Raw genomic sequence first — 27,759 nt, 5'->3', positions numbered from 1 at the left:
GCAGACACAGGCACAGCCCTGTAGTTGCTTGGCCCTATATTCATCTAGTATTTTAAAAACTTTCTGGAAGTGTTGTAGCATCAGAAATGATAGCAACTGAAATTATTATGGAAGAAATTATACTAATTCAAAGAGCTACATTGGAGCTTTAAAAATGAAAATGAGTAGATAAGACATTCTGTAGTTCTCTTTCTAAAGGATTTCATCCTTTTTTAGTACCTCACCGCTGTAATAATGTAATTGGTCTTTTTCTCCCTCTTTCTTATCAGCTTTAGATAGATGTAGACCAATCTTTCATCTGTGCAAGCTCAGTGAAGCCGGAAACAGATATTTTGTTAAGTGTAATTCCCTTTGTTAAATTCATTTCTATCTGCATTGCCCTGTGACCTTTTCATCCACATCACCAACATTTCTGAAAGCTGAAGAGGATCAATATATGAAAGTACAGGTTGTGCCCCTAATCTTAATTTTAAAAGGAAAACAATATCAAATATGTTATCAAACAATGGAAGTATTTTTATTGCTGATTGTTACTTGGGGTACTTTGTTAGGTGTCATTAATTCAAAAAATTGTTTGTTTTCTTGGGAGAAATATGTACCTTTCTGCTAAAAAGGTTTCACTTGGACGTGGTCTTTTTTTTTCCAACTGATTTTGTTATGAAGCACATCTGTAATACCAGTGGTACTATCAGAGATGCCAGGACGTGCTGCAGTGTGGCCCACAGGTCAGCTGCCTCTACAAGGAAGTGCTTCCCCGTTACCATCCAGACCTCTTCCCATTTTTCATTATTCCTTCTGCAGGAACCTTTGGAATGTGTTTTTCACAATAAACAAACCACAGAGTAGTTGAGTAGAGCATCCACTGAAAAGGCTTAGAAACTTGAGTTCATACAGAGCGCAGCTTTGTCTGTGCCTATGCAGGCCAGTTGTGGGGAGGATGTCATACCAGCATGCTTGGAGAAGTATATTTTGCGTTCTATTTCATGGATTTCTAGGTAGATCAAATTTTCAGCTATTTCTTAGCAGCCTGGGTCTTGTGTTTTTGTGAGAATTTTGGTGTTCCTGCCATCGTGCTGCTGTTGAGTTTGGTGTTACTGCACATGAGCTGCTCCCTTGCCTTGCTAAAGATTGCCTTCATGGTAGGCTTGGGATCTACAACACATTGTACTCTGGGCTCAGATCAAGTTCAATTTGTATTGTGGGAGCTGCCCTGAGGTAGGCTGGTGAGTTTGCCTGGGAGAGTTTTTGAAAGACAAGGTCTGGGGATTCAGGGAATTTCATAGTTCATACTGGATTTGTTTGATTTTATTGGTATATTTTAATTTTTTTTGTGCATTGATGATATGTTTTTCAATATTTTCTCACAAAGGAAAACTAAACTGAGGGATTGAAAAGACAAATTAAATGAATTAGTTCTTACTTCAGATGCATCATGTGGAATATGTGGTCTTTAGTCAGAGAGCCTTCTGTGGGCACAGATTGTTGCTGACCCATTGCTGAGACCTACCTGACCCATGGAGCAAAGGGGAGTGTAGGCGCTTTCATTGTGAGCAGTGCTTACTGCTGAGGTCCAGCTTTGTCCTCTTAATGTCATATGGTAGTCATGGCAGTGAAAGTGCTCAGTGAGTGAGATATTACTCAAGTACAGTCCTTCTGAAAACAAGGAGGAAACCAAGGAGAAACACAAGGGAGGTCACACTGTTGACACAGTGCTGAAGTAGTGGCTGGTGGTAGTGATGTTCCATTGACCGATACAATTTTTCTAATGAAAAAAAAAAAAAAGGAAGCTTAAATATTTTTTACACCACAAAGTTGATTAGCTAAGTGTTTTTCTCCTCACACTTTCAGTCAAAAGCTTCTGAAAGATCTACATTTACTTGTGCTTGGTTTGTACCTTTTTCTGTTGTCTGCGAGCAAACAGATGTCACCCTCAGTCTTTTTGGATGTTCTAGATTTTCAGAGCATTAATGGATATTTGATGAAACTAAATTTTGAGAGTAGGACCTATGTTAAATATTAAGATTTTGAAAAATAAGGTCAAAGAAACCTACCTGCCTATTTGAATTTCAAATGCTGATACTTACAGGGAAAGTTTGTAGTCAGTCTGCAGATGGAAAATGAGGCTTAGAAGGTGTTAAAGAGTTCAAGGAGTGTTAATTTGAAAAGAAATAAGCTTTTGCTAATAGTTCACAAACTGAAGGTATGACTCATTTTTGCCATAAATTGTTTCAATTGCTAGGCACAATGCGAAAGTCCCTTCAGAAAAGGATTCAATGATTCAGATTCCACATCCAACAAATACTAAATGAGGTGCCAGGCCACAAAGTTAAAGATCACTGGATTGGTAAGAAGCAGAAAGGAGCAGTCAGTAAAGAAGCAGTAAGCTGGTGCTAGTCACAAATGGCCACTATCGCCATTTGCAGTTCAGTGCAACTGATGTCAACTTCGTGATAGAGGGAAGTGCTGGGCCAAAGCCAGGCACTGGTGGCAAGTGTGACGTGGTGGTGTTGCTTGTGTAGATAAACTTTTGCCACAGGAAAGAATGCCCAAATCCACTATTTCTAAAGATAACTATTTTCTCCTCTGCTTTCATTGCACTGAAGCAGAGGGATCTGGTAAAATAAGGTCTTGTGAAGCTGGAATATGCTTTCCTGTGCGTGTCTACATGTAAATGAATTTCACAAATACGAGTCAAACACGTGGTGAAACTCTGTGGAGACAGGCAAGGAATACCTGGGTCTCCTGAGTCAGACAATGAAAATGAAAGATAGTTTTAAATTCATTTTGCAATTTTAATTTGAACTTGGGTAAAGCTTTCACTTCATGTTATGAGATATTCAGGAAAACTCTAATATCTTCTTAACTTAATAAGCTCTTTTTAATAGTTCTTAATATATTTCTGTGTTATTCCCCAGAATAAATGTTTTTTCTTAGGTATGCTTAATGTATGTTTTCCCTATGCTGATTTGTTTGCAGTTTGAGATTTTGCATTTCTTTCCAATTCAGCCTCATTACTAGCCTCCTGCTGTATAAAGGAGGGATTAATTACTTTTTAATGTTTTCAGAAGATTTTCCCTTCCTTGTTGCTTTTACATTAGCTTATATTATCAGCATTGTCATCAGTTGTCCACGTTGTCAGTATGCCAAGAAGTGTTTAATAGTAATCTATGAAGTGCGTTTAAAGAAATATCCAGTGAAATGAGCATTTTTAACATTTTCAGTTTAAAATCTTTTTTCTTTTTCCTTTTTTTCCTCAGTACATGCATCATGAATGAATCTGCCTCCAGCGGAAATGGCCAGGAGTTTGATGTATTTAGTGTTATGGACTGGAAGGATGGCATAGGTACATTGCCAGGAAGTGACCTGAAGGTAAGATTTGCAATTTTTGATAAGCAAAATACAAATTTTATATGCCAGAGGAATGTATTTCACAAGCTGGTGTGTAGGTATCTGCTTCTATGAATAAAACATGAATCTGCAGCTCTGAGTTAAGAGACTGTAGCCTGTTAGCTTTTAGCTCCGGAGTCTCTTGATTCAGTTTCTGGTGCTGGCAAAGACAACAGTTATCCCTGTAGGAAGGCATAAATTAACACTGCCTCACTATACAGACAGAAGTAATCAAATGCACAAAATGCAAGAAATTTAAAATGTAAGTGTGAATATTCAGTCCATTTAGGGTATTACAGTGCTGTCTAACTAAGAATGCCTGTACTGTCACTGATTTTCACAGTCTCATATTCTTAGTTCTTTTTATTTCTAAAAATATTTTATTTTTTCTGTGTTTTGTCATGTGGATGCTTAGCAAAATGGATAAAGTGAGTGCTTCTGAGACTGGTATAGTTTAGCGATTTGAATGGCATTGGAATAGTACTTTTAATTAAATTTTTCACACTGCATGTATTTACCCAAGTAAATTATAGCAGGGTTTTTTTTTGTTTTTGTTTTAATATTTATTGCATTATTTTGTTTTTTTTGGGGGGGAGAGGTACATTTTACTACTTCTTCAGGTTTCCCTGTCAGCGTTAGCTAAAAGTGCAGCTTTGGTGTTAGAGGCTTCTTGCACTTTTTTTTCGTGTTGATTATAGTGGATATTTTCCTATGATTCCATTTGGACAAACATTGATGATGTTTTCTAGAAGTCTGTTTTTTGAACCTCACTAATTTTTAGTTTCACAAATTGTTTTTAAAGTGTGTTTTTAAAGGCACTTTACATTCCTTGATGCCTAATACAATTTCTTGTGTTTGAAAAGCTAAAAATGTGTGAAATTCAGGATACATATGTTGCAGGCGTTATTGTTTTTTTATGTTTTTATTTGTTTTTAAAACACAGAATTGTAGACAAGAATCACAGATTGATTTTCTTTGGAAAAGACCTGAGGACTACCTCATCTTGACCCCTCACTCTGAACAAGATTAGGCTATTCCAGGCCTTTTCCAGGGCAGATTTGACTATTGTCAAGTTTGGAGATTCCACCATCTCTGGGCAACTTGTCCGAGTATTTCACTGCCCTTGTGGTGTTTGTTTGTTTGTTTCCTTTTAGTGATACTTAATTGCAGGTTCTTTCAGCTTCTCCTTACTTGTCATCTGTTGCAGCATCCATGGGATTTGCTCCCATATCATAGAATCAGAGAATCCCTAAGTTTGGAAAAGACCTACAAGATCATCCAGCCCAACCATCCACCTATCACCAATAGTTTTCACTAAACCATGTCCCTCAACACAACATCTAAACGTTCCTTGAACATGTTGATGTTTTTCCTATACTGGACGTGGCAGACTGCTCTCTGCTCTCACCGGAGCTGTGTAGAGGTGAATAACCAGATGCTTTGACCTGTAGGCTACCTTCTTGCTGAAACAGCCCTGGATGCTTCTGGCTTTCATTGCTGCCACAATGCGTAGCTGTCTTGTGTTCAGCTTGCCTGAGGGACCCACAGGCCTTTTTCTGCAAAGCTGCTTTCACACAGCCTGCCTTGGGCTTTTGTGTTGCACACAGTCATTCCACCTCAGGTGTAGGCCTTTCATTCACTTCTGTAGTACTTCATGAGTTCTTGTTAGTCCATTCTTTCAGCATGTAGAGCTTTTCTGAACAGCAGCCCAGCACTCCAGTGTATCAACCCCTCTCTCCAATTTGGTGATTCGCTTTTGCCGCCTATACACATACATACTTTTCTTGTTGTCTGTGCTAGTTTGTTCTCCACCTGAGCTTTCAGTTTCCAAATGCCATCATTGTATGCTTGGGCAGTGTCTCTGTATATCTTCTCTATTTCTCTTCAGTGTTACCTTCTACATATTCCCTCCCTTTGCATTTAAACTAAGTCAGAAGTTCTCAGTTCTTTCCTTCTGGCCTTCGTTTACCTAACTTCTTGTGCATTGGCATGCATCTTGTGGTGTGAAAAGGTTGACCCAGGAGATATCTAAGTCTCCTGAGCCTGTTTACCCTTTAGAACTGTCTCCTATAGATCTGGCCAAGTAAATCTCTGATCCAGCCAATATCTGCTCTCCTGAAATTCAGTGCTGTTATTTCAGGATTCATTTTGGTCCCTTCAGACTTCACTGTCTCATGGTCACTGCTTTGAATGCTGGCATCAGCCTCCACATCCCTGACAAGTTCTGTATTTTTTTAATAATGTCAGAATTTTAAAATTCCTTACTTTTTAATAAGCAAAGTTTTGTGAGCAAAGGTAAACATAATACTGAAATGTTTGAGGAAGGAACACAAAAAGGTGAAAGTCAAGAAAATACAATTATATCTTACTGTTCACCAGTACTTGCTTTGTTCTTTTTTCCCTGTGTTAAAAGAAACAAAACAAGCACAAGTTGGCTCATTAATTAGTAGAGGAATAGGAAAGTTTTCATATGAAGCAAACAAGAAAGCTGGGAGATGTACTTGAGCATGATTTCTTGAAATTATGCAAGATACTACATTCTGAAGGAAAGTCTGGGCTTCATTTTAAGGTTTTTCTTACAGCCAACTGATTGTTAGACACAAACCAATAATTGATTTTTGGATAGAAGCTCTTTCTTTTGTCCAGGCGTTGAAAAAAACACTGTGAGAAGTGAGGTGGTAATGTACACAGAATAATGAAAGATTATTCTTCAGAGAGAACAGGGCAGGTAGCTATTTTTTTTTAATAACATAAGATGAAGGGGATACTCAAAGAAATCAAAGTGGAACCATTCTAAAAGTGAGTGAAGGAAAAATATTTTCTAACAAGGCAGAATTACCCTGAGAAACTAAGTGGACCAGAGAACATCAAGACTCAGCGAAAGGCTAGACATTTATGTAGATAAGAAAAGCTAGAGGTGTTAGAAAAGTCAGGATTTTAATCTTCTGAGACAACTGTAACAACTCATCTTTCGGGATTGCTTCAAATAATAACGGCTAAAAGGGTGACTAATCCCATGAAGCTGTAAATGTGATCATAAAAAAATACATTATGCTCTTTGTGGAATTCACAGAATAGCATTGTTTCAATTGTTTTTCCTGAACTGATAAAAAACTATTTTAGTACTGTGTTCTGGACCTCAAGAAAGTGGCCTTGTGTAGCAGATGCTTCTTGTAAACTTGCATGTGTCTTCCAGAAATTACAGTAACCTCATTCCATTAAAGATATCAAATGATTGCCATTTATTTAGACTGAAATACAATTGAAAAATTCAGTGAGAACAGTATAGTGGCAGTGTGTACAAATCCAAATATTGTGTCTTTCTATATTGGTAAAAGATTGGAGTTCTTGTTTTTTTATGTAATAAATAATATGCAGTAGCTGAACTGTACAGTGAATTATACGTTGCTTACATCTAGTATATTTTTCTCTTTATAAAATATTGGAAAAAAATGTTGTAGGTTAAACTTACACCAATTTTTGAAATGCTGCTTTTTAATATAGAGCTACTTGAACTCATTTTTAGTCACAGGGCATTTACCTGTCGTTATTGCTCGCATGAGGAAGTTTCATACTTACTTTTCCATACAGATATTCTAAGAGAACTCTTTCTTTGCGTGTCATATTAACAGCCAACCTCATCAATTGAAATTATCAGGCAAGTGTAGCTGATGTAGCTGTAGTAAGAACAACCTTCTTTTTTAGAACCACTTCAGTTTTGTGAATACAAGTTCTTCTGTGAATGAAACGAGGTAAAAACCGTTCCAATAATGCCAGTGCTTAAAACATTTACAAATCATTTTTCTCAATATTTTCTAAACTTTGTTCGTATTTAACTTTTCTAATGAAGAACAACCAGATATAGCTAATAATTTATTTTTTTCTTTTTATTACAAAGTAGTCCTGTGGCCAGTTTCATGCTAACTGAACTTCATGGAGAAATGCTGCACCAGGGGGCAGTCAGTTCCCAGCTTAATGAACATAAGAGAGCTGCATCAGACACCAAGCCTCTATTCTCAGCCAGTCCATGGTCTCTTATCTCTTTTAAAATTCATAAAATGCTAGAAATGTTTTCTTCCTGTTATTTTCTGCAGTGTTAGTTGTTAGATTTTTGTCAGCTGTAATTGGAGGAATCTATACGAACACATTCTCATGACAAACTTCCTTAAAACTTCTTAGTAAAAACAGTCTTAAAATAGTTAATATTTCTTGAACGTTACTTTGAGCATGTGACAGATAAATAGTGAGTGTTTGTGGAAAATGCTAGAATTTCAAATTATTCAAGAGAAAGAGAATTAAGATTGTATAACATGATGCACTGAGGACCAAGAACAAAAATTTTAGCATTAGATGTTAGGAGTTCTTTCAAGATGTAAAAATAAACCAGAAAACTTGAATTCCGATAGTGTTTAAAATAGTTCACAAATCACAAAATTCCTTCATGTGGCAGATTAAGTAATACATGCTCATCTGAAAAATGTCAGTGCTTACCAGTTACTCTGCATGGTGTGAATGTGAATTACATTTTTTTCCTAAAGTCTGAGTGCCGAGTGCAGGCAGTAATACCATCACTTCAAGATTTAAATGTACTCATTAAATTGGAAAAGCTGTAATAATTTATAATTACATCCTACTGTACTGACAGAAGTTTATGAAGTACTTTGTAACGAGTTTGTTCTGCAGTGCTTGTGTTTTGAAAGTGAACTGCTACAAGCTGCATGGAAAGAATTTTGGTCATTGATTCCAGCTTGCAAATTGTGATTGAACTGAAAAAAAGACAATAATAAATTTGATGGTGAAGAAATTAACCTGTAAATAGATCTGAGCAGCTAGTCTCATAGAAAACTGGCTATAACAGCAGAACAGGAATGGCAGAATTCTGGCCAGCTAAGCAACACTGCTGGGTATTTTGAGCTGCAAGGTAAAGAGGGTGGCCATGACTCAGAGTGCTGTGTTTTGGACTGTGCAGACAGCCCAAAGCAGCAGCCTGAAATCCACTCACACTCACTTGAGATAATTAACGTTTTGAAAGCAAGTTACCCTTCTCTCGTGTGATTATATGGCAGAAATACTAGTGCAGCACTTTCCTTGTGTAAAGCCAGCTCTGCTTTCCTGCAGTGTCATGGGCTACACCTTGAGTCGAGGTGGTGAGTTCTTCCACAGGGTGCAGGTATCTGCAGGAAACATCAGCTGTGGGGTGCCAGTTGTCCCACCAGGAAGATATTGTCTGAGAGAGGTGCTGGTTCCCCCTCAGGGAAGCTGAGAAGAGATAGCTCAAGGAAGAGAAAGCAAGTAATGATAGACTTCCTTAGGCCACAAGTCAGTCCAAGCAGATCTAGTGGTCTCTTGCCACATGGAAATGGCTTTCTTCTGTTGCAGTCTAATGTAATTAATTAGCCTATGTTGTGCCTCATTGCCATGGATTTTTTACTAACACTGTGCCTTGTGAAAAAGCTAATTTTACCTCTGTCTTTAAAAAGAAGGACCAGAAAGGAAATTTCACTATTAAAATTGCTAAAACTCCAAAATCAAGGAATGACAGAGTTAAGTTTCTCTTGGATCTTTGTGTATAGAGTCTACTGCACTGAAGAAATAGGATTGAAACATGCATGGTTATTTAGCAAATAGCAATTCTCTTCTGCATCATTTACTGTAGGTGCTGTGAGTCTTGTAAATATCCAGACAAAGGACTTCAAGAAGAATAAGGAATAGTTGGTGAATGGTGCAGGTGAGTCCCACAGGGGAAGGTTTGGTGCTGCGTTTGCTGGTACCACAGCCTTCCTGTGTGGTGCTGAACAACTTGCAGAAACCAAAATTTGGCAGGTAGCCATTCATTATCTATTTGTCACTTGTTTGGGTCCCCTGAGAGATATTAGCATCTGGTACTTAGAAATACTCTGACTGAAATAATTCAGAGCCAGGAGTGCTTTACAGGTCAAGTTCTGGATCAATAAGTGTGTTGGCAGACTGGAGTATAAAAATACCCAACAGAGCCTTGACTTCTGACTCTGGCACAGATTTATCTGTTACCTTAAGAAAGCCTCTTTAGTTGCGATTTCCTCATCAAGTGGAGATAAGGCAGACTGAGTGTGCAGTGGGAGCAGTCGCTGAGAAGTCCTAAGGCGCTAAGATAATTCTTGAGTAGTCTGGAGGGAAAAATTAAAAGAGACTGAAGATGTCTAAGAATCAAGTAGCTGAAGTTTACTCCAGACAAGACTGAGGGTTGAGAAATGTCCATCTCTCTTACTAGAGGTAAATGTTTGCTGATGGTACCTAGGCTTTCAGTTGAGAAGTTATGATGTTCCTATTATCGTTGAGGGTGAGTTGTAATTCGAAAAGTAAATCCTTCAACTGTTTCCTGCTTGTGCCTGCCTGGGTAAGGGCATTTGGATAGAAATTACTTCTTTATTACTTCTGGATTATCCTGTTGCACTGTTACTGAAGCACTTTGAAATCAGTTATGGATTGTTTGAAGTGCTTGACTTGTGCCAGCAGTGATTCCGATGGAGGGGGTCTGGATCTGCTGGTTGATAGTGATGTGGAATTTTATCTATGATGGTGATGATTTAGGGAACACTAAGTATGAAGAGATCCTTCTTAGCTTGTTTGTTGTTTTTGTTCTGTTTTTGCCATGCTTGACAGAGCTGGAGCATCCAGACTGCATTTGCCCTTACCTTCAAGTGAAGGGAATAGCCAGGTGCCAGTACAGATTTCCCTATCCTTCTTTATATATGAAAGAATCTAAATGGTGTGTCCAGGCAAGCTGTAGAAATAGGGTGCTTGCCAAGGGATTTGAAATGAGCTTGAGTAGGGTTCTCAGAGTAACGAAGAGCTAGTAAGAGGTATTCCTGTTTCATTTGGTGCATGGCTGTGAACAGACTCTTTGTTTCAGAAGTTATTTCCCACTGCATTGTAACAGGTATTGTTAGAGTACCTAAAGCTTTTGGGGAAATGTGCACCTTGTTATTTCAAGTTTGTTTGCTTATTTTTAGAAAAAATAAGCAGTAATTCTACTTTCAAACAATGGAGAGTAACCTCAGTGATTGAAGAAAAACTATAAAATACCCATCAACTGCCACATTTTCTGATTACTGTCCAGTTTGTGGCTGAGGCAGTGATTCTGTGGAAGAAAATAGTATGTGCTCACATATGCGAAGGCTTTATCAAGCATATGCACTAAGAAAAAGGTAGTGGTTGAGCGGACAAGTTCTGGCACTTGCTAAATCACTCAAATAATATTTAAAAATCATTTGGCATGTAGTGGGATGTGGTTGGACATATATTGTCTATGGCAATTCCTTTGCTCTGAAGAGAGGTGGAGCTGTAAGATGCCAGAACGCCTCAGTTTGTATGAGCAGTCCTGCTGAATCTACTGGAGATGTCTGTGATTAAAATCAAGAACAGTGATAAGTGCTACGTAGAGATTCAAGTATAGTTACTGGGATTGTATGCCTGGAGTCCTGTGTGTCCCAGTGCCCTCTCCACAGACAGCTTTTTAAGTCTTTCACTTAAGTTCAGTTACTTTGTAGCCCTGATGAACATATACTCAATTTGTTTTGGATAATACAAATTTTGAGGGTTTCATCTGAGCCAGTCTACTGTCACACTGCTGTGTGATAAAAGTAAGTTTTATTCCTGAAGTTATGCTCAGAGTGCAGTAACAATTATATATATTTCTATGAGCTCTTTGTCCTAATCTTGCCCAGTAGATGGTACTGTTGGCCATGTTTTGTAATTTATTTTGAAGTTGTTCATTAGTTGCATTTTTTTAATTTGTCTTCTGCACTTGACCCGCTCTTCCTTTTTCATCCCTTTTATTTCTGCCTGCTCTCCTAAATATCATTTTTACCCTGTAGAAAACAATAGTAGGCTTTATTCTGATTTGATCTCTATGAGGTCTTGTGCACTCCTGAAAGGGCAGAAATAACAGTTGGTTGAAATAGTCTGATATTTGTTGCTCTGGGTTAGATACATACAGCAGCAAGGAACTAATTTAAAAACTGAATTGTGTATGGTTTTTTCCCCATAGGTTTGCTTTTCTAAGAACTGATTTGTCATGTGATAGACTGTCCTCATTTTCTGCAAATTTATTTGTATTTCACATTGATTGATGGATATACTTAGCATTTTTACCAGATGAGGAACAAGATAACTAAAAGCCCTTTTAACATATAATTCCCCCTAAGTAAAACTAAATAAAACTACAGAGTGCCTCCCAACCTTCATGACAAAACAGAGAACCCTTATTAGAAATAAGAAAGTGCTGAAGCCACAGAGGAGGGCTAGAGGCAGTCTGCCTGTGATGTTATGCATAGTTAGATTCTGGTCCATTTTCACTGAAAAAGTGAATTTCTGCAGTTGAGCACAACGCATGGTGCGAAAGGCTGATCAAGGGGCTGGAGTACCATTTTCACAAGGGGAACAGAAGCAGCTTGTATAGAGGTATACCCAGAGAGTAAGTGCTGGGAAAAAGAAAGAACAGAGTAATGTTGGGTTAAGAACAAAAGAGAATAAACTGACTGAATAAATTTAAATGGGAAGTTAGAGGAAGGTTTTTCAAGTAAGAGCTTTCAGAAAACTGTTTTTTAGAAAGTATATTTAAGAAATGGGATTTCACTAGAGTTTGCAAAAAGTGCGTACACTTCTGCTTTGCAGCTGAAGAATCCATGAAATACTTTGTCTGGTACAATTGCCTGCAGGAAACATAGGTCTTGTTACAGTAGCTCATGATATTATATTCTAATTCTGTGGACATTTTAATGCATTTTTAATTTTTTAAAAAACTTGTTTATAGTTAGCAGTTGTGAATCCTGTAGAAAATGCTAACATACAAATAGTCAGAAATGGTTCAGAAAGTGTTTATAGTGTTTGATCATTGTATGTTTAAACCTTGATTTTCCTGAATGTATTGTTTTGTTGAATGAAAATTAAAACAATCCTGGGGGTTGAATTGGCACTCAAGTAAGCTGAAATGCTGGTATATCAGGAAATCATTTCCTGAGGATCTGAAAATGTATCTCAGCATCAAGTGGAGGGAATCTGTAGTAATGCTGGGATGGAAGTTACTGTTTAATTTCCTTTTGATCCTTTAGCAGGAAACTACTAAACAGGGCAGTTAAGTAAGTTCTGTGTTGTATACTTAATCACTAACAATTGTACTCATTCTGCCAACGCAGTTTACAATACATGTTAAATGAAAAGAACTGCAGTAAGAGTATAAAAAGTGCATTTTTGCTTTTGTGGCTCATCTGTAGGAAGCTCTGAAAGTGAAACTTTCTACTTAATTGTCACATTTATTTGTATTTATTTTACTGTAGATTTGCTCAGCAAAACTTTTGAGATTTCTTCCTCTTTTCCTTCTTATCTTTTAAGACCGTTGTTTTCACTGGAAAATGGGGATTGATTTTCTTGTTCAGAGCTTACTTAATGTTTGCAAATAGGCATTTGGCAAAAGTGAATTAAATTCATACCCAGCAACATTTCTAACTTATTCTTTTAAAAACTGAAGTGATAAAAATTAAGCTACTTTATGAGATTATTTTAAAAGCACTTGGTAATTGTCTGACTTTGTTTCCATCTGTTTTACTTTAATGTTTTCCATCCATGTTTGCTTTACTGAAGACAGATTTCAGGAAAATGCCTTAATCCAATGCAAATTTATATATTTACTTGAGGAATTTTGTGACTAAGAAACACATTTTTACTTCTCGTAATGCTGTTGGTACTTCCCCAGAGGTTAGCTCTGTGTCTCCTGCTTCGACCTTTATCCTGTCAAGACAACCGGAGAAACAAATGAAGATTATAGGAAGGGTGCTCCTGGTATTATTTCAGCTTGGATCACCAAAATAGAGAAAATGTTGTAAAAGAATCTTTTCCCTTTTTCTTTTCCTTTGTTCTTATTTTTTTTTCTTTTTTCCTATTTATTTTTTTCCTATTTTTTTTTTAATATATATATATCTTAATTTTTTTTGAATGAACACAGATCCATCACCGTTAATATAAATCCCTTTCTGTCATCCTTCAACAATAGACGCAGGCAGCTCTTGCTCTGTGAGGGCTTTGTGCAATATGTTATTTTGCACAGCTATCTATACTGTTTTTCAGTAATTAACTTGTGTCATAAGTTTTCCACTGCTGTTCTTCCTTGACTAAAACCAGAGCATGACTTACTAGATCTGAGGCATATTTCTGGTCAGCTGTTGAGAGATCACTGTGCAGAGGTTTTAGTTTGGGAAACAGAGAGCTAAAGCAGTTCTGTCTGCTGCAAGTTCATGACTGAACACTTGTGAGGGTTAAGCAGGAGGCCCTTGACATCCATAGAGACAAGGCTGTGAGAAAAGCAGGACTGTAGGGGTCAGACCTGGCTGGTGGCCTACAACCAGTGTCACGCTGTCCTGCCCACTGAGACAGGGAACGGTGGTCATGCTCAGCTTTAGCCCTAAAGCCTAAGCTCGGTTTAATATGCTATGCTATTTCTGCTGTGAGCATCCTCAAGTAAAAGACTATCCAGGAGCTGCCTCTCTGCAGTCATCTGTTTTTAGGTATTTGATGCATATCAGTCAGCCCCCTGAAGTCCAAAGGGCAGGCTAGTGTCAGAGTGGCACCAGTGGTGTATATGGGCTTAACACAGATCAGGCCATACAGAAAAGCTTTGGATATCAACTGAACTCTTCAGAAACACCTTAAGCGCGTCTATGTTTGTTATGGCCAGTCAGCCACTGGAGTGAAGCGCAGCATTCAGGTCTGTACCTGTGTCTTCCTGCTGAGCCAGCTGCTGCTGCAGTGTGCCTTGTAGAAACAATAAGGTTTTGCCTCTAGTATCCACCATTTTCTGAGGCAGCAGACAAAGCGCAAGTAGCAAAAATCAGCTCAGCCGAAGTAGGGACCAGATGGGGTGCTGAAGTCAGCTGTGAGACACAGGGATCCTCTTCCAAGTGGTAACTGTTTCTTTGCGTTGGAACAGCGTAAATTTCTGTCCGCAAACTTGAGTGTGAGCGTGTGGTGTTAGGGTATTTAGTGTCCTTTCAAAGCTGAACTTGTGGTCTTTCAGTCCAGATGGATTTGTTGGCAGCTTGTCCACAATTGCATTTCTGTTGCAAACATAGCTGATTTTAAGCAAAAAACTTGGCTTTCATTCAGAACCACTTGCAGACCACAGCAGGGCCCAGTATAAGTGGACATGCTTCATCCCGTACTCTCCTGAGGCGCAGAGGGGCACAGTGCCAGGACTTTCCTGAGGCACAATGCTGGGCAGTTTTTCTCCTTATTTACTCAATGTAAAATTGCCTAGTTAGTGATGCAGAAATATGCGTAGCGCGACTGCCTTAAAAAGGCATTCCAGCAGGTGGGTACAGGGGAGCTTAGAAAGACTCTCCTGGACCTATTTTTTTCTGTTGATCTTCTTTGATCACAGCACCTCAATTCTAGAGACATTTGATAGAGCTCAGATAGTTATACCCCCTTTGCTATTTAAAGTAGACTGTCACAGACAAAATACTGCCTTTAGTTCAACCCATACACCCAGCTGGGCCTGGAAACCAAGTAGTGGCTGGGAAGCGGGAGGTTTATTTTCGTCTGGTAGCACAGTAATTATTACGGCATTTGGAAGACGCTTTTCTGCTGGCGGCAGGATGGTATAACTCACAGTGATGCTGTGTAAGCACAGCATGTGGGATATTGTTGAGCCTTGCTTCTGGCTGACAGTAATATCACATTCAGTGTGTAATTAAACAGTTCATAAACTGCCTTGAGATGTTTGTTTATGGGCACTTTATAGCAGAGAAGTGCAGTGTTTTGCAGGATGCTGGAATTTTTGTGCTCTGCAAAGCATTTGTATTTGATATGCCTTTTCTTTGACACAAATACTCAGTGACTAGAGTGCATTGTTCTGCTGTTGATGAAAGACATACAGCTAAGGTGATTTTCCTGCAAATTTCTGTTGCTGATTTTTGCTTTCTGATATTTTAGCTAAATAGCAAACTACCTGTGGATGCATCCGTATCAATACTTTAGTAAACTATAATTTTAGATAACAAAATGAGTTTGTGTTTTGCTTTTCAGAAGCAATGCTTATTTACAGCAGGATAAGCAGAAACACTTAGAAATTGGGTAATATGGTGAGGATACTGTGTAAATGATGATGTAAGAAAGCGCTAGTAAATTTTTGCCGTACTTAATGCCACTTGTTTTGTTTCTACCAGTTTAGAGTGAATGAATTTGGAGCCCTGGAGGTGATAACAGATGAAAATGAGATGGAAAGTGTTAAAAAAGCCATGGCTACCACCACCTGGATGGTTCCAACTGCTCAAGAAGGTCAGCTAAGAAGTCACTGAAGTTTTCTGTAGTAGACTGTAGTTTATATAATGAACCAGTTTTTCTACAAGATTGCCCCCCAAATTAAAATTAAAATGAAAAACTTATTTGCTTAATGCAAGAAGTATCTCTGATGATCCTACCTGTTTCTTTGGATGCTGATAATTATGAAATAAATGTATTTTAAGGTAAAAGGAAATAATTCCACTGTTAACCATCTGAAGTTGAATTATCGCCACAGTTTTCTCTTACAGTATTTTTTTTTTTAAGTTTAGAATTAGTATTTTTGTGTTTAATTTTAAAAGCGATCAACTTCTTACTCTAAATTGTTCAGAATTTTTTTGCTGTTATTTTTATTAAGCTGGTTCTCCAGACTGCTCACAGACTTAACTGACCTCCTACAGTGTTCATTTCTGTCTGTAAACAGCCTTTGTGTAACCTTAGTTGCTACTCAGCTGCTACCACCAAGCTCAATTTATGTCTCTGCACTTTTTCCTTGCTTCTGCCGACTATACTTTATCACAACATTAGAAGTAGCATGTAATAACCATTTACATTTATCATGAGTGGTGACATTCTAATAATTTTGTAGTGTCTGTCTACATAACAAGGTACAAAACAAGATACAGTGTGTCCTTTAAATAAAGTATTGATGTGTGAAAACACTTCTAGTGTTCAGGGGAAGTTGGTTTACATGGTTCAAAATTCTGAAAATTTTGATACAACGATGGAGCAGCATGAAAGAATAGCACAGCTGTTTTTGTGGTTGCTTACAACTACTTTTTTTTTCCTTCTTTTTTATATTATATTTTATGAATTTTCTTTTTGAATATGCATTCTGTAAGTTGAGAAACAGAATTTGAAATTCCATTTTAATAATTGTCAGTGGCGTTTCACAAAACAGAATAAGCAAAGTCAATGAAAGTATTCTTTTGCTGTTGCCCCATTGTCATGTGACTTATATAAATAATTGAAACATTTATATCACTGGGAAATTAGCTTGGACCTCAGCAAGAAGGTCTGAATCTTCACATTACTGCTATAGGTTTCCAAGTCAGTGATTACTTTTAAAATATTCAAGATCCAGATCTGTGATGAGAGTGACAGCGACATAATAGTGTAGTAGTGCAGCAGATTCTCTCTTTTGACTGAAAGATTACAGTTTGCCTACAGAAAAACATATCTTCATCCCCTACTGTCCAGTAAGTCTGAAAAATCTCGCTACTGAAGTCAGGTGTGATTTTGGGCACATAAACATATTAAGCAATCATCACAAATATCTTGCACATTCTTTGATTAATTCGTTGCTCCCCAAAGATATAATCCTGCTAAAATTTTCAGTTATGTGAGGGAATGATTGATTTGGACTGCTAATGACTGGAGAGTAAATATATCACGTAAATAATGTACTATTCTAGTGGAGATAGTCTGCACACAAGAGTTCACTTGACTCAGTTTTTAAAGACAGTTTGGTATTCCAGTAAAATAAATAGTGACTTGAAATTTACCTTTTGGCAGTGTAAAGTGAACAGCCTTCTTTAGGAACTGGAGAACTTCAGTGCTGAATATTTGACTGTGAGCAAAAGTAACAGCATACTGCCCTAGGCTACATGCCTCCCAAGGGGAAGTCATAGCTTAGGGTGAATTACTAATTTACTGTTTTAAAATCTATTTGCTACAGATTAGTTGTTTGTTTATTTGTTTTTCACTTTTGGTAGACCTCAGGGTTGTTGAGCAATAGCTGCTACAGTAAAAGACTGAAATGTAGTTAGTGATTTATTTCCAGAAGTAAGGTATAAACTATTAAAAGATAACTTCTCCCCAGATGACCCTACATGTCAAATATGAGTCATGTCAGTGCAACATGAGGTGATGAACTCTGCAACAGCAACTCTCCAGATAGTTAGCACAGTTCCTATCAGAAAATTCACTCTTTCCATGAGTAGCAACTTCAAGCAATGTCAGTGTGCCAGTGATGCCAGGAAAATGAAATCAGTAGATTTTTTCTGGTGTTTTAATATGAAAGCTTGTTGGGAATAAACCCCATACAGACATCAGTTTTCAGTTCTTCATTCTAACAAAAGTGGCATGACTTCAGTTTTCTGTTTGCTTACAAGGCTTGCTAAACATCATTGGAAATGTATCACCTCGACCTAAGTGAATTTATTTTTTCATTGTGCAGCCTTTTCAGAAAAGACAGGGATCTCCTCAAAGTTGAAGGAAACTGCAAAAATGGATGGACTTGTTTTCTGTGAAAACTGTTATCACTATGGTACTGTAGAAGAATTTGTTCCTGAAGGGAAATTTTGCAGCCAAAAATGTGCCCAGCAAGTAAAAAACAAGTAGGTACTATTATAAAGCATAGAAGCAAAGAATTTGGCATAAATGCAGCATGAGATAAAAGTGGTGTGATAAAGCATTAATGGTGTGGCAGCCATGTTTTGGTGAGTCTCCAGCAGTTTATAACATTCTTTCATTGTTTTTAAACTCAGTGAGTTATGAAACATTTGCTTTTTGTTTAATGCTGATGTTGAAGGCGGTCTTCTTTATTCAGAGAGTGCTGTGTTCTGCTGTCAGATGCAAACAGCTATACAGTCTATGGGATGTATGAATCAGTGTCAAACTCCCACCCTGTTTCATAATCACTGGAATTAAGATAATCAGTAATTAGATGGTTGGTGTGGTAAGTTAATTGTAATTAAGTTCAAGAGCTGTATTATAGATGACAGTGAGTAAAAACATGAATATACTGTGGTTTCTCGGTTCCTGTTCTTTGAGCTACTGCAGTTCATCTCATCATAAATGAAGCCTTCAGTTAGTGGGTCCATTCCATGTTACATTCTGCATTACAGCAATCTTTAACATCTATGTTTTTGTGCATTTCCTCCATTTTTAGTTAATTGCTTTGCCATTTTCTATTCTGATTGCTTGTTTAGCAATTTGTTCAGTCATGTATCAGCTTTCTCCAATTGGATTTGTCAGACTTAATGATTACCTTTTCTTTCCTTTCTGTAAACTGCCTTGCAGTCCTAAACATTTCACAGTTTGCTTCTTTGCCAGATTTGGTGGTATGTGAGAGAAGACTATTTAAAACATGCTAAACTGTTCAATGCAGGCTGACAGCTGTCCTTTTACAGTTCTATTGTTTGTCTTTCAGCTTAATTTTTTGACAGATGTAATTTTCAGTAGTTTTTCTAAGAATATATTTTTCATAATGCCATAGGACCTGCAAGCACTTGACCTTTAGATTTACTTGCATTTTACTTCTGTTATGAATATGAGAAATGAAATAATATATTTTTATCATTGTGTTGCTCCTGAAATAGAGAACCAAAGGAGGAAAAACCCAGCATGGAATGCAATGGGGATGATGAATCCAAAGTCATTCGGAAAAGAAAAACAAAATTACCTCTCAAAGAAGAGTCCAGGGATAATGAGGAGAAGAAAGATAATCCCGATGAAACTGTTAGTATGCATCATAAACACATTTCTGCAAACATTTTAGTAGGAATTTTGCCTTATATTGCAGTGTCAATAGATTTGTCACTCTGCAAATAGAAGTGACTTCATTACTCCATCAAAGCCACAATAAGTACTTGATTCACTTTTAATTATGCCTCTTCAGCACATTCTAACTGTTGACAAGGGATATAAACTGCTTTTTCTTTTTCCTATTCCTTCCTTTTTTTTAAGAACAGAACAAAAGGAACTTAAAGGAAAACTGATGCCAATCCGGAATTGTTAGTACTGTAGTATAGAAAAACAAAGCAATGTATTTCCCAATGCCTGTTACTTGTTTACTTTACACGAGTAAACAATTACAGACTAGTAATTTATTTGTAAAGAAAGTTCTGTTACAGTTAAGGAGAGTATACTTTTGATTTTGTAACGTAATTTGCTTTAGAAAAGCATAGCCAACGGTTACCAGGACTTTTTCTGATTCAGGAAGAAGCATATGCCAATTGTTTGATTTTGGTGTTCTGATTTATGGTTAGTGGTGATTACCATAATCTCCATGAGTAATTATAAAGATATAAAAACACACTAAAGCAAACAAAGTAGCCATGTCCAGCTCTGATTATACTTACAGGGATGAGTAATCTAACCTCCAAGACTTCCTCACTAGAAGGAAGTTCATGTGGCTCTTGCTGTCGTTGCCCTAGCTTGTTCTGGAGATTCTGGCTTGTGGTGCCAGTTGCTACTTAAAACTGAATGCTAGAACTTAGGAGAAACATTTCATCTGTGCTTGAAATACTTTTCTGCACCAGAAGAAGCAGCACACACAGTCTTATCTACTTTGTTATTTTTAGCAGTGGATGGGTTTAACAGTAGGGGTTGTCCACTGTCAGCTCTAGGTGGCTTCCACATTTAAACATGTTGTTCCTCAAAGGCCATACGTGCAAAAATTCTCACTCCTCTGGTTGGCTGTGGAGTATTTCCTGAAGGAGTAAAAATGGAAATGACAAATTGACTGGGATTTGGGTTTGTGTTATGCTGCAGTGTAATGCACTTTGGGGCACCTTTGTTTTTTTCCTTTTGGAGTTATTTTTCATCTGAGAACAAGAATTTGCAGCAGCTTCCCGTAATGTTTGTTTTCCTCTCAATAGCTGTGGCGTTACTGAGAGGAGCACTGTTTGGAGGGAGAAGGGGAGAGCACTGCAGTCACAGAATTGTGGAAAGACAGAATGCGTGTCCAAAGAGAGTCCACAGCTTTCTGTATAACAGTGTCCTCAGGAAAAATTTGAGGACAGCTCCTTTGCTGCCATGTGTCTGCTCTCCCAAATGAGGACTTGTTTTGTTCATCTGTTCAGATGCTTGGAAATCTGTTACTACACAAGCAGTGAAATAAATAAAAAGGATCAGTGTCATTTTATGTTTAGTTGAGTAATTATACGTTTGAACAAAGCAGAAAAAGTTGTGCAAAAGGTTTGCCTTCACATTATTTTGGAAGCATGAACATATTAAAAGTACACCTATTTATGTCCATCTCAGTCGGTCCTACTGAAGGCTCACTGATCTGTCCCTGGCATAGACAAAGCTGTGCTGGCTGAGAGCCAGGTGCTGGGAGTATTCTGTCATTTCCACTGTGTTTGCTGTGATTTATTGCTTGCTTTGTTTTTATTAGACATCTACAGGTTTGTCTGAGATAACGGAGATCTACCTGGAAGCCATTTAAATGAAGTCAAAGTTAAACTTCACATGTCTGTTTCTTATCTATTAGACTTCTGAACTAACGTTTGAATACTTCTTATTTAGGAGGATAAATCTGAAGGCAGAATTTTGAGAGTCTCACAGAGAGCCAGAAGAAAAAGAAAAGGGGATATAACAGTTTTGAAACAAAGTAAGTTAAGTTATGAAACAAAATCTCAAATGTCACTTATTTATGTGATACCTACCTCTTGCTGTGGATTGCCAGCATTGTTTCACCAAATTTTTATCCACTGTTAAATACAGTTTTGCCCATCTGCAAAAAGACAGTGTCAGTGTTATTTGTAGTAATTAAGTTGTAAGGACTGAAGAACTCTGAGAACCAAGCGGCAATATTGGGGATATAAAATGACTCTCGGCGATTGATTGCCTTTTACAAAGAGCCAGTTTATATATGCCTGGCAGCGTGGAGTTATATAGTAAACGTAAATGTAGCTAGTGCACAATTTAGATTTTTTTTCATCCCTCTAAAGAGTGCCAATATTAAGGGGAATCAGACCCATTTTGTTCCCAGATGTTGAAATACATGTATTAAGCAGGAGTGAAAGTTTCCTTTTCTTTCCTGGGGGATCAATTTTGTATCTATGGTATGGCTGGAAATAGACACATTTATGGAACTGTTTAGGAATAATTGCTATAATCAGTCCAAAGGGAAATATACTGCATGAAGTGGCATAATAAAACATTTTTTAAATGAGCACTGTTTTTTCAAGCTGTTAACATGATAGATACTTTTTGGAAGATTCAGAAAATCAGTACTCACCAGAAAGCTACATCTTCGCCCTCCAGGGTGTTTCTTTTGGTATGCTGGGAGCTGTTACCAGAAGTTGCCTTTAGCACAGTGCTCCACGTAGCTGTGCTGCACAGTATATGATACACTGATCGAGGATGCAATGTGTAAAAAAAGTTACAGAAGATTCTCTTCCTGAGATAGAATTACTCCTGAAATGTAAATACCATTTCTGCAGTTGTATCCAGAACTGGGACCGTATCAAGTATATGGGATACAAGCACAAAGCTGATTCTGACTGGACACTGCTGTCCACTGACGTAATGATTTGTATAGATTTGTCTTGTTTGTTTGTAGGCAAAATGTGTGTTCAGAACCAAGCGTATAACTGTATTATTTTGCTAAGCAACACATCTCTTAAATAACAGAACAGATAACAACTGGGTTAATCACAAGTAAAATGGGCTTTAAAAGCATTGAACAATCACTGTGGATGTGAATTTTGTTATATTTTGATTGAATTATGTCTTTGGGAGAGTTTGGCATCACTATTGTTATGGTTCACATTCTAAATGGAAAACACTTAGCCAAAGTATTATTTAAGAGGCTTATTTCTCTTGTGAGTAGCCTGCAATCAGTATCAGACCAGGATCATGTTGTGGTTGATGAGAAATTCTCCTGCTGACATGAGCTTATGATCTGAATTGCTAAGCTACGTGCATGGAAGAGGCATTTTAGACAGTGAGCAGCAGAGCGGAGTGGAGGTATATTAAAATAGATGTATACATGGCCAGCCTCACAAACCATCTGTTTTTGAAGTTCCTGGCTTTTGCTAGTGCAGTTAGTGCCTTATTTTGGAGCCCTAAAGCCTGCTGCTCAGTGCTGTTTCCTTAAGATGAGCTATAATCAATAATGCATATGCAAATGTCCATACTACATAGCTTCTGCTTTATGTTAATGAAAAAATGAGGCTGGAAAAAAAGGACCGGTGAAAGTTCTGATGGTCTGAAAAAATTATTGTTAAATCACTGCCTTTCTGCCCAAAACCATCAAACTGCGTAGTGAGTACTGTCATAGAATAAAGTGCTTCAACTAAGGTTAAAAAAAGAACATATCATGACTGCTATCCAACTGAAACTGCTTTACTGAATTGGAATTTTCTTTTTCTGAAGAATTTTTTTTAAATATAGACCTATTTTGTATGATTTGATCTGATCTTCTTAAGTGTGTTTGTAAATTGTACATCTGAATGCTTTTATAGGAGCAATAAGAGAAAAGATGCAGAAGGCAAGATTATGTAAATTGTTCTCATCACAAGAATGAACTTTTTCTTCTTAATAGTCAAGGTTGGAACCGATGGAAATAATTCTGTACAAACCTGCATGTTCATGGTACCTTAAACCCACACAACTACTGTTTTCTTGAAATAAGTCTCAAGAAAAATCACGAATGCATTTAATAAAATGTAGATTTGAGATAGATATGTTATAAACATTTCGCTTATTTTATTTTGTTAAGAAATTAACAGAGAAATCTTTTTTTATTCTATCCTTTACAGCTGTATCCTTTAAAGGGAAGCAACTGTGGTGTTGGGCATCCTATCTGGAGGAAGAAAAAGCTATTGCAGTACCTACTAAGCTTTTTAAAGAGGTATGACTTCTGAAGTTGAGATCCTCATCAACTAGTGAAGATCAAGAAACTTCTAGGGAAATCAATTGAAATAAAAATAATAAAATGTTACACTTCTCTAGCGATAAACCTATGTGATTAAGGCAATGCATCAGCAATCATCAAAGTATTCAGAATATGTGTAAAATTAGTTATCTTTCTCTGCTTTTTCAAAGAAATGTGTGGTTTTAGTTAAATGCTGTCAGCTGAGACCATAGAAAACAGCTGCTTTTCCAAAGTCTGCAAGTTCTAGTCTTTGTAATTTCTGAGGCTGAAAATCTGATATATATCCTCATTTTTATGTGACATATCATTCCCTTTAAATATGCTTAGAAAGCTGTTACAAAGGTCGTCTTTCAGCTTGTTGCTTTGATTATATTACCTGTCTTTTTGCAGCTCTTGCTGATGTCTTATGTCTTTTATTACATCTGATACTAGTTTGCCTAGTTCCCATTTTGCCTATTGTCTGATTAGATGTCACATCATCACCTCTTGCTTGTCCTTTGCCTGCTACGGTAGACTTTGTCATTTGCCATTTCAGTGGTTTTGCTTGTGCTGTCTCTTGCTCAGATGAGAGCTCTGTATGCAAATCAGCAAAGCTTTCGTGCTGCTCTCTTTTGCAAAAGCTGGCAAAACGTACGAACATTCTCAGCTACTGCACTTCTCCACTGTATAATTCTAACAGTTATACTTCTTTCTGATAATTCTATCCTTAACTTGGAGTCTCTTTCTTGCATCCATTTGTTTCACTTTGCTTTACACTCCAACTATTAGATCTCTCTTGCACAGAGATCAGCTTTTCAGCTTACACGTGTGTGTGGCTGATCTTTAATTGGTTCTCCTAGACATTGCTGAGATATAAAATTAATTTAAAAAGTAAATAATATTGCAGTGTAGAGAATCCAAAAATTTCTAAGTGCAAGAATGACAGTTATCTGACTACCATTTATTGTATCCCCCTGTGCTGTTCACTGGTTGAAAAAGTGACCAAAAAATCCTGGTAAGTAGTGTCACTATCTGAAATGTAGATTTCAAAAGTGTTGCTCTATCTGTCTGAAATTCCACGAAATGCTGCTGCTGCAGCACACAGCTTTTTATTTAGTGCACAGTACTTTTAACCCTGTAGCAGAAAGAAGATTCTTAATACCAGTCAGAAGAGGCCAGGTAATATTACTCCATTTTACAGATGGACAAGCAAACCACATAAACAGTAGTGTTAAAACAAAAACAAAGAAAAACATACCCAGCAACAATTTTGAATCCTTGTTTCTTGTTTGGGTTTTGAGAATTACTGTATTTTTTTCCAGTTCAGAAGCAATAATATTCAACAGGATTTTTTGTACTCTTTGTTAAATGGTTAGCATAACGGAGAAGCCTTCCCACTATCTGTTACTTAAATCTCAGACTCACTTCTAGGCTGCAACTGACGAGATCTTATTGTTCTGAGAAAAGGAAATTAACTGACCCTTAAGTTTTGTTTTTCTTCCATCTCCAGTTCCCCTGACACAATCTTCTGGGTTTTGTCTATGTTCTTGCACCAAAAAAAAAACATTTCTAATTCTCATTTGCAGACTGCTTTTATATTTACTCTTTTGTTCTTATTTCTTTCCTTAATAATGTATCTTTAAATGTTTGTTATGAAGAAAATGCATGATAACTGAGTTTGTTACAGACTTTACCTCTGGTGCTGTATGACATAAGCATAATGTACAAAATTGAAATCTGTTAAATAGCATTAAAGTTATTAGGCTCCTCAAAGTTGCTTATTATTTTTCTGTAATGGAAATAGTGTGTTGCCTTAAAAGTATTCAATTTGACAATGGAAAGCATTGCGGATAACTCATGTCTCATATTTCAGAAAATAGCTGGGTGATATTTGTGTCATACTGTTTGTCATACTTTGTAGAATTTGAAATTTACAATGTATATTATAGCCATGAAGGAAAAAACAGATCTGAGACGTAATTGTTTCTTTTCTTTGTACCTGCTTTTGCAAAATCTCTGTTACCTTTTTGGGTACTGTTCCTCAATTTCTTGCTATTTCCAGCATTTCATTGTTACAGTAAAATATTTTGTTGTGATGCAGTCTGTTGGAGCTGCAAGACATTGTATCAAGATGAGCTTGAAAAACTTCAGTTTATTGATTTTTTTTTTTTTTTTTTTTTTTTTTTTTAAATACTGTTTTTACTTTCATCTTGAGGAAGTATCCAGAATTATACACATAGTGTAATTCGAATTTTAACTGGGAAGAAAAACCTCAAGCATGGCGTTGCTAAGGTGAAATAACTTCTCAAATACTTGTACTTTAGTCAGCCACTCTGATCTCTCAAACTGAGCTCTCAAAATCTAACCTGTTTTTAGAAGGACTCTTCATCTATTAGCCGACCCCTTTAGGCTGACTTCAGCTGGTCTAGTTCTTCATTTCCCTTCCCCTTGACTGTGTGTTTCTGCCCCTGTGCCTCATACTGTATTTTTTTTCTCCTGGATATATTATTCAGATGAATTGCAGTCAGCACCATCAAAGAGATGTTTCTCATCCTTTCATGTAGAGACCTACAGAGGTCTCATCTTTCTCTGACTGGTGGTGCTGTAGATGGCTGGATAGCAGGTATAATTTTTAGGTAGCATAAGCTAGGTAAAACAGATCCTCTGTTTGTGTTTCTCTGTATTCATTTACCATCATTTACCAGAAGAGTTTTGGATGTTTTGGCACATGTGTGCTCTATGTTTTTATTCGCTGTCTTATTTCTCTACATTTCTTCTTTTGCTTCTTAAGATTTTGAGTGAATGGATTATATGTTAACTGTATTTGATTTTGATTTGGTAATGCATATGTTCTTCTTGTATAAAAGTTTTTTGTTAGTATTCTAAGTTCAGGGAAAATCTGTGATGAAAGCATGCTGTGTACTGGTATCCGAAGCATGCAAAAATAATGTTAGCATCTAACTCTCTTCTATAAACAAGTGCTGCCTCTTAGGATAAGAAAAATGTGCTATATCTTGCTAATCAAAGACAGCAACAAAAGGAAGGGGGAGCACATGTAGTACTTCTCTTGTGTTTTATCATTAACTGTTTGGGATATAAAAAGCTGACTCTGAATTTAGTAACTCATGGAAAACCCTTTCTGATTTTATTCAGCTTTTTTTTTCTTCTGATTTTCTTCTTTTCTCCCTTCCCTTCTTAAATTTAACTTTATCTGTAGCTTCCTTCTTTAACGAAGAACAAGGATCATGATACAGGGAAGCCAACACCTTCCTGTTGAAAATATTCATTTCACTTTTTTTTTCTTTCCTAGTGTGTTTTTCTGGATTCATTGTAGTATAATGTAAGAATGATAGAATGGTTTGCATTGAAAGGGACCTTTAAGATCATCTAGTTCCAGCTGCCCTGGTTATAGGCAGGGACACCTCCCTCTAGACCAGGTTGCTCAAAGCCCCATCCAGCCCGGCCTTGAGTGCTTTCAGGGAGGGAGCATCCACAACCTCTCTGAACAACTTGTTCCAGTGTCTCACCACCCTTACATTAAAGGATTTCTTCCTATATCTAGTCTAAATCTACCCTCTTCCTGTTTAAAGCTATTTCCCTTCATCCTGGAACTACATGCCCTTCTAAGAAGTCCTTCCCTAGCTTTCCTGTAGGCCTCTGAAAGAGTAATAATGTTCCACTAATGCAAAAGTGTTCATGGAAAATGAGGTTATCTAGATTCAACACCTAAATGAGAAAATGATGTTAAAGAGGCAATTCCTGTATAGAAATGATACTTCGTATTTCTGCTTTACAGTTCATCTTTGATGGTCTGAGATGGAGAAAAGGCAAAGTATCATTGAGTATCAGAGTATCATTGTGATTATTATAGAAATGCTTACCACCAGAAAGTTGTGAAAGTGTCACTGCACAGGCAGAAAAATAAATAATTTCATTGTTAGAATATTTTACAGGCAATTATTGAAAAAAGTTGAGGGCTAACTTTGTTCTCTCCGTGTGTAACTTCTTCCAATTCCTCACAGATTTCCTAAATACTCAAAAGCTTTACCTCATTCTAATATCACTGTTTTTCAATTTCTCTTTTCCTCAGTTAAGTTTTTAAACATGAAAAACTTACTTTAAAATAACGCATTAATTCCTTCAGAAACACAATAAATAATCACTGTTGTTTTCCTTGTAAAGATATTCTGTTTTTCTTAGGTATTCTTTCAGAAGTACTGAAAGTGTTCTTTTCCATTTCAGTATCAATCCTTCCCATACAACAAAAACGGATTCAAAGTAGGGATGAAGCTGGAGGGTGTGGATCCTGAGCACCAGTCAATCTATTGTGTTCTCACTGTGGCTGAGGTAATCTCCTGGCAAGCGTTAGTTTGCTAAGAGCAACCGTGGTGCGCAGTCACAGAAGAAACTCCACTGGAAGAGCAGCTGCTGGAAGTAGAAAAACATGAAGTTTCACAACTGATTTTTAG

General features: G+C 37.1%; 1 protein-coding gene across 1 annotated transcript in view; it reads left to right on the top strand.

Annotated features, from left to right (window-relative positions):
* The window catches only part of L3MBTL3 (L3MBTL histone methyl-lysine binding protein 3), a gene marked incomplete at its 3' end in the record, with an annotated part of 74,321 nt that overhangs the window by 7,635 nt on the left and 38,927 nt on the right, over positions 1 to 27,759 (top strand). Inside the window, exons 2-8 of the mRNA XM_079550701.1 lie at positions 3,258 to 3,369; positions 15,588 to 15,699; positions 17,882 to 18,041; positions 19,026 to 19,164; positions 20,956 to 21,040; positions 23,196 to 23,287; positions 27,533 to 27,637. Coding sequence (XP_079406827.1) covers positions 3,268 to 3,369; positions 15,588 to 15,699; positions 17,882 to 18,041; positions 19,026 to 19,164; positions 20,956 to 21,040; positions 23,196 to 23,287; positions 27,533 to 27,637 — 795 coding nt within the window. The 5' untranslated portion in view covers positions 3,258 to 3,267. The remainder of the gene's footprint in view (positions 1 to 3,257; positions 3,370 to 15,587; positions 15,700 to 17,881; positions 18,042 to 19,025; positions 19,165 to 20,955; positions 21,041 to 23,195; positions 23,288 to 27,532; positions 27,638 to 27,759) is intronic.

Source organism: Tetrao urogallus (genome assembly GCF_951394365.1).
Source record: "Tetrao urogallus genome assembly, chromosome: 2".
Taxonomy (NCBI): Eukaryota; Metazoa; Chordata; class Aves; order Galliformes; family Phasianidae; genus Tetrao; species Tetrao urogallus.
This window is presented reverse-complemented; position numbering and strand designations above follow the sequence as displayed.